A 7432-nucleotide genomic window follows, 5' to 3' on the forward strand; every position below is an offset into this window, starting at 1 on the left:
TTCACCCAATCCGTAGCGTGACCTGTTGCCCTTTTGAGGTAAAATGTATTTTTCTATTATGGCACATGTTCAATATATACAGTTACGCTACAACCAAAACAAAAGTGTCCTTAACACATAGGCTGAGATGTTTGACTACAACTTATTAATATTAATCCTTGCTTGGAGTGAGATGCTGTTGTTCTATGGGAAGTTTTACTGTATTAATAATTGTCTCAATATACAATCTATAATATACCTAAGTACATTGAATAGGTATGATTTCTTGTATAAACCTTCAATCAAATATACTTGCCTAACAACGTCACCTCGTATGCTTGTCAGAGATCGGTAAAAATATATATATATGTATCCAGACTCCTAGCGTACAGGATTCAGAGATTAACTTTCGACCTCTGCCGCCAGGCTTTACTTTCAAATAACGATGATTACGCTGTATTTAGAGGACTGTTTTCTCATTCCAAGGGAGAACGAGAGTTCTGGAAAAATTCTTGACGTGCACCCAAAATGCAAGAGAAGTAACTTCAACATGTCCCACATTGTAACACCCAGATTAGGGTAACAAGCCAGGTTACTTGCAAATTATAAATGAGAAGTTACGGAAGAAACCTCACAGATCCATACAGCCCAACAACAAAGCTGTCAAAGGGTTGGTTCCAGCTCATCTGTTATCATTTTCACAATGCTGTACGGTTTATGCTAAATCACAATCCTAAACCGCAACATTACTTGGGAAATCACTTCCTACAGTTGGGAAATACGCAACTGATTACAGCACCTCCAGGTTCTTATACTCCCTCTTTATCTTTCCACACTACCGGAGCATTGCAGAGAGAAAGCAAACCAGCAAACACGCTAGCTGTAATATGGCTTCCTGTGAGAAGGACAACATTTAATTGGCTTTGATATTTTTCTTTGTCCGGTATGCGCTTCTCTGTGTGTATGTGCGTGAGCGCACACACGTTCACTTCTCTTTTTCATGGTGCACTTCACTGACATTTAATAGTCACTCATTTCCACAGCATTTGTTTACCATAACTTATAAAGTCAAATTGGAGGATTATATTGTATTTACACACAAGTTGGCACTTACAGAATAAATTATTGATTCCTCTGTATTTTTTATTTTATTTTCCTTTCTTCTCCTCTTCTTTTTCACCCAAGGGCACCCCAAATTCAGGGGGAATAGTAAAACCTGCTGCCTGCTGCTATTATGCTACATTAACACGAGTAGATAGGATTCCAGCTGGTAAACCCTTTCCAATAGTTTTCTTGTTGCTGAGAGGCAGTGCCTTCCACCTCAGTTCATGTCCGATGTTCAGGAACAGTTAGTCAAGTGAAAGCAAAGGCTGCATGTTTTCTTCCTCGTTCTTATCCACACGTTTCAGCACCCCAGGATCCACAACCGACTGAGACCTGCAGCAGGATAACATGTTTATTTGACATTTCTAGATCAAGACAAATAAGGGTAAATCTCAGCTTTCTCTGTTTTATTTAAATTTTTGCCAGGGCTTAAAAATAATGGTACAGCATTACCCAAGCATCTGATCACTGAAAATGGTCAGAAAATACCTTCAAGGACTGATTACATGGCTTTAAAGGGCTCGATGCTGGTTTGTGGATATAGAAGCAAAGGGTGGATTCTTTTTTCTTCAGTGAAATGGGATGCATCCTCGGCACACAACAGAGGGCAAACTAACCTGTCTTTTGCGCTGTCTTAAGCACTGACCCACTCTACCAGATGGTTACATGACACTGGGCTGGGAAAGAAGGTACAATTCAGCCACCCAGATGCATAGTGGCACACTGCAATTACTGACACGTACGTGTTAGCTGGCTGCACAACCTGCTCCTTTTCTGAATACAGTTTAAATGCAACCGTGCAAGATCCTAAGCCCTAGGGAATCCTGCCATGGCCAGCAGGATTTCTGGGGCAGTGGACACGTCTGTCAGACTCACTTATCAACTCAACTAAACAGAGCAGAGAAGGATGGTGAGAGCAAATTCAATGATGATTGTAAAATTTCTCCAATTTTCTGATTCAGCACAGAAGCATAACACTGGTACTGGTACACTACAACAACAACAGCTGTGTGTAAGGGAAAAAGAAATCCCAACCTCCAGCAAAATCAAAATGCTCCATTAGAAACAAAGTCTCAGGTGTTAAGATGGGGTCTTACACCACCTGTGTCTCAGCTTGGGGTACAGTACTTCTGGGGTACAGTAAAGGCAGTCCTTGTTAGACGTTTCCTTTAGTGAGATCAATCTCATGTAGAAATGCCTATTTCTCCACCTTTCCATAAAGACAATTTGAGATGGCTAGAGCATGTGCACATGTCTACAACATAAGCATCTATTTTAGATCAGTGGAAGCACACTGTGATTGCAGCATTGCTACAGATTTGCCCATCTGGAGGGCCACAGCACAGAGAAAAACCTTCACAAATTCTGACCTATCCTAAGATAAACATACAGAGTCAGTGCCCTGCTCGTATGAATTGGCATCATCCATCCAAACCAATGAACGAAGAAACATTTTGGTCTTCCTCAAAAAGTCTAAAAACCTACAAAAACACAAGAAAAAAACATCTGAATCGAGGCCTAGGTGAAAACTTTAAACACAAGGATACTTTCTAATATTACTTACCACACTCTCTTACTAATGCTAAAATCAAGAAAATGAGCTTTAAAAATCGATGGTCTCTCTTGTGAAAAACATAATAAAAATTTTATATAAAATGTACAATAACCCTCATCTGCAACACTGGTCTGTTCTTTAAGCAGAAGACTAAACCACTGAATTAAACCCTCTGTTTTAAAATCTTCACAAGGTACCATGCCAATGACAAACTGACTGAAAACATGCTGGTGGCAAGCTGTACTCTTTGAAAATCCAAGTTTTCAAGATAAAAAATGCTGTGGAAGCATACTAATTTCAAAGGATTCCCAACTGAATGTCAGTACTAATAGGAGACTGAGCCTCTCCCTTGGCTACCAATATCTAAGAAGCCAGTTTCTAGTTCTCCTCTGGGGAACTGAAGGGAAGCCAGAAAGGCTGCACGCTTCAAATTCCCAGGGAGGCACTTTTGGCCATAAATTCCCAGGGTCTCCAAAATCCTGGATGCCAAGGCAGATTGGAAATGTAGAAATCCTGATCTATGGCTTGTAAGCTCAGGAGCCTAAATGGAGAAATAGTTTTCATTCAGCTTTAAATCAATATTTACTGTCATGTTTCACTCTGTTCAGCGGCAATTCATGAATGAAAGTATTTAAAAGGAAAAATATTTGTATAAGTCTATAGCATCTTCTATCTACATCTCCCAGCTAACTTTACAGACATTGCTGAATGAATTCCTACAAAACATAGTCGGATGGAACTGTGCTACAAATTCCCATTGCAGAGATGAGGAACCAAAGCCAGAGAGATACTCTGTGGAGCTGACAAACACAGACATCTGCCGTGCAGGGGTAGGTGAGAAGAGGGTGCAGGTCTCTACCTGGGTGCCTCAGCCATGAGACCCACAGGTAGACGGAGCCACAGTCTAAACACGACTGCTGAGAGAGCTGCCATGGTGCCACATGACATGACCATGTTCTCCCTGGATATCTGTGCTACAGATGGGGTTAATTCCTCCTTATCTTCACAACCCTCCCCACCCTCCTTCAAGCTGAGGTCATCCAAGTCACCAAAAGCTCAAGGAGATCTCTAAGAATATCAGTGGTTCACATGGGTGAAAAAAGGAGTAACACTGAATTCTCAGCGGGATTTTGGTTTAAGGAGGATATTCCTTCAGAGCAATAAACTTGTTTTAAAATGGCAAGTAAAATTAAACAAGATAATTGTTGGAGATCTGCTAGACGTTTGTGAAATTTGTCCCAAGAAGTTAAGCATTTTCATTGACTTACTGTCATGGGGTTTTATATGTTAAAAATCTTCTGCACTAACATACCACATGGAGTGTGACTTTAAAATGACAGGAACAACTCATCAGGTATCAAATTCAAGTTGAATGTATTTTTTTATTAAATACTTTATGTATTTTACCTTAGCTTTTCTATTTGTTTTCATACAGTCTAAGTGCACTTAATACTTCGAAGTCCTAGAACTTTCTGTCCATCTTACTATCACTCCCTTCTACTTGGTACTAGCACAGTAAGTCTTCTTATTAATACTACGAGTCTATTTATTAAACTTAGTACTTTCTATATCCAGCATCAGGAAAGGAGGATTCCAACAGGTGCTGCAGACACACTAACTGAAAAAGAATGCAAAGAAGGTGAGGAAATTTCAGCTCAATATTATGTAGACACAAAGTTCAGCATGATTATTCTCTGCAGTGTGTCTCCTACTGTGTCAGCTAACCCAGACTGAAAGAACATTGATTTGAAGCTTACACTGAAGTGTAATTCTGCATGAAGGATTTTTCAAGCACAACTTAAATGAGAACAAAGTATTTGACAAAGAATGAAGAATCTGGTCAATTCACTGCCTTTCCACTTACTAATGAGCTTGCCCAGGATACTATGGAAAAGCCTGCTCCCGAGGGTCTTGTCACGGGCCTTCTCGTCCTTGGATGAAGTTATTTACTCTCATGAGTTGAACTTGTAACAGCAAGACTTCTGCATTTCAGCTCTTAAATTCAACCCTTCTCTCCAAGACAGCTTCTCATTGTCTCATAATTCTTGTATTACATGAAAATAATATAAAATCTATTGTTTGCCTTTCCCCTTCCCCTGGCTCTTTGCTCCGTTACTTGTGTTAATGGCATCTTTGCCATGTGGCTTCAGGACATTTTTAAACTTCCCCTTATCCTAGTTCGTTCCGATTCAGTTTCTTGCTATTTCCCACTTCAAGGCACTGTAGGGTTTTTTCAACACAAAATCCTTAAATTTCATTGCTTTATTTTTTCTTTTTTATTCTTATGTTAATTTCCTCTATTCCCCCAAAAATATCTCCTTTTCAAACCACACTGTCCTCCCCAATCTATGCAACATTTTCCAGCCAAAATTATCTTCCTGGCTGAGTCGTCTGAAAATGTTTTATCCTGTTTGAACTGCTTCCAGAGCCTCTCTCCCTTTTGCATCAAATGCCATCTTTTGAAACTGAATTCTCAGCTTAGCATATTAGGACTTTATTTTAAATACTTTATATATTGTTTTCTGCCCTGTTTGTTCTCTTCTGACTCATTGCTAGGCCTGCCCCTTACGAACTCTCTGGCTTTCAGAGCCCTATTAAACATTTTCTATCACCCTGCTGTAATCTTTCCCCTTTCTCTTCTACTGCCCTAGCAAGGTTGGACCGGGTAGAATCTCCCAAGTGAATTACCTCAGTGCTTCCACAGCTACTGTAGAGGTAACTAACCTCTTCCTATATTTTACCTTATTTTGAATGGTAAAATGCAGCAAGCAATTACAGCGTATCTTCTCAGAGAGAAGAATATCAGAATGCCAGGATGTTTACCAGACTCGAGCATGACGATTGGCACTGATTTTTGCCCTGGTTCTCCTCATTACATTTTCTCATGTTGTGTGTAGTCACTGTGACTGAGAGTTCAGATGCTGTAAATGTCTCGACACCTACAAGCTGGTTGATACCAGGCACTGGCCTATGAGATGGAGGAAGGTAGGAGTTATCATCACCGCCTAGCTGGATAATTGGCCCCAGTTAACGCTCTGCACTGAAGCTCACTCAAATACGTACTGTAGGCTGGGGTGGGATATCAGCTTATTCCAAACACAGTGCTGTATACACTGCCTATGTGACATTGCAGAAATAATGAGTTGTACTGAGCTCACAACTCACATGGGTATTATCAACACTACGGTCTATAATCAACAGCATTCTTCCTAAGGAAGCAAAAAAAAACCCCACCAGTCCTAGTATATAAAAACTGAGGGAACTACCTGCAACTTCATAAAAGAGAAGGAAGGCAAATGTCAACCTTACAGTAATACTACAAGACCACAGCACCTTTAACCCACCTTTTCATGGATTTGGGAGAGAGGTCTTTTTCTATATCCTTTGCAGGTGTGCTGTAGGAATCCACATTGCATTCACTGTCATCATCGTATTCATGGTCAAGCAGTGTTCTTGCCCACGTCCCCATGTCATAGGGGGGCAACATTCCTCCAAACTCTGAAGGCAGGATCTCAGGGTGTATTAGTTGATGCAGGCTGTTAAGGTTATTACCATGCAGGAATATCTGTATGTACACACGCAAGTAGAAACAAAGCCGTATCATAAAAATCATCAAAGCTCAGATTACATCATCATTATTAGAGGATATTGTACAGTTTCAATATTTGACTGTTTCGGGCTAACAGAGACGGCCACCAAGGCACGCATCACCTCTGCCTTAAGCATGGTCATACTATGTTCACAAAACCACAAATTGATTAAAGCATAAATGACTTAAAATGTTTGCAGGACAGGGTGAGAACTGATGTCTGGCAGTTAGATGGACTGAAGACTAGATAGATAGACTTAATAATTAAAGAAAAAGAAAGAAAGAAAGAAAGAAAGAAAGAAAGAAAGAAAGAAAGAAAGAAAGAAAAGAAAAGAAAGAAAGAAAGAAAGAAAGAAAGAAAGAAAGAAAGAAAGAAAGAAAGAAAGAAAGAAAGAAAAGAAAGAAAGAAAGAAAGAAAGAAAGAAAGAAAGAAAGAAAAGAAAGAAAGAAAGAAAGAAAGAAAGAAAGAAAGAAAAGAAAGAAAGAAAGAAAGAAAGAAAGAAAGAAAGAAAGAAAGAAAGAACACAAAAATAATTAAAATTCATATTCAATGTGTACATATATTGACTTTCAGCATCCAGCCAGGAGTTTTATAAACAAGATAAATAGTGCGGCGTAATGAAAACTCTGCTGGAAAGATTTTCTTCCTTACTATGCTGGTACTAGTAACTACCATCCATACTTGACAATACATGAATTATGAATGTTACTGGTATAAATATATGAATAATAGTAAAATAGTCTCTGTGACAACAATAAGGGAATAGTTGATGGAATATTTTATATTTTCCATCAATGTTTTGACAGACTGATTTTCATATATGCTTTACATATATATATATGTATATTCATATGACGTAAATGTATTTATGTTTATGTTTAACCTTAGTGTGTCTCTTCAGAGATCTGGAACATGTGAGCACTAGAAACAGAGCACCTCTGGATTTGGACAGCCTTCTCCCACGGATACCAGACTTTCCACAGGAAGAAAATGCCTGCTTTTGGGTATGGCTACATAGAGAGAGCTCGCAGCAGCTATTTGTAGACTAGCAAGTAACACGGGCCTAGGATTCACCCTTTGGAACTAGGAGCAAGTCCTTTCACCTCCAGAACAAGCTCGTCTCATCCATACTGCTCACAGGTCCATGCCATCCCCAAAGTGTTTCTGGGCTACGTTTCAGAAAGCAGCAGCTGGCACTGGCCAG

At 39.5% G+C, this 7432-nt stretch overlaps 1 protein-coding gene across 1 annotated transcript in view; it reads right to left on the minus strand.

Annotated features, from left to right (window-relative positions):
* Positions 1-1118: 1118 nt before the first annotated feature.
* The window catches only part of CLVS2 (clavesin 2), a gene marked incomplete at its 5' end in the record, with an annotated part of 48835 nt that continues 42521 nt past the window's right edge, over positions 1119-7432 (minus strand). Inside the window, 2 exons of the mRNA XM_010140845.1 lie at positions 1119-1416; positions 5983-6203. Of these exons, the coding sequence (XP_010139147.1) occupies positions 1329-1416; positions 5983-6203 (309 nt within the window). The remainder of the gene's footprint in view (positions 1417-5982; positions 6204-7432) is intronic.

The sequence above is a fragment of the Buceros rhinoceros genome, unplaced genomic scaffold (genome assembly GCF_000710305.1).
Source record: "Buceros rhinoceros silvestris isolate BGI_N320 unplaced genomic scaffold, ASM71030v1 scaffold28467, whole genome shotgun sequence".
Lineage (NCBI taxonomy): Eukaryota > Metazoa > Chordata > Aves > Bucerotiformes > Bucerotidae > Buceros > Buceros rhinoceros.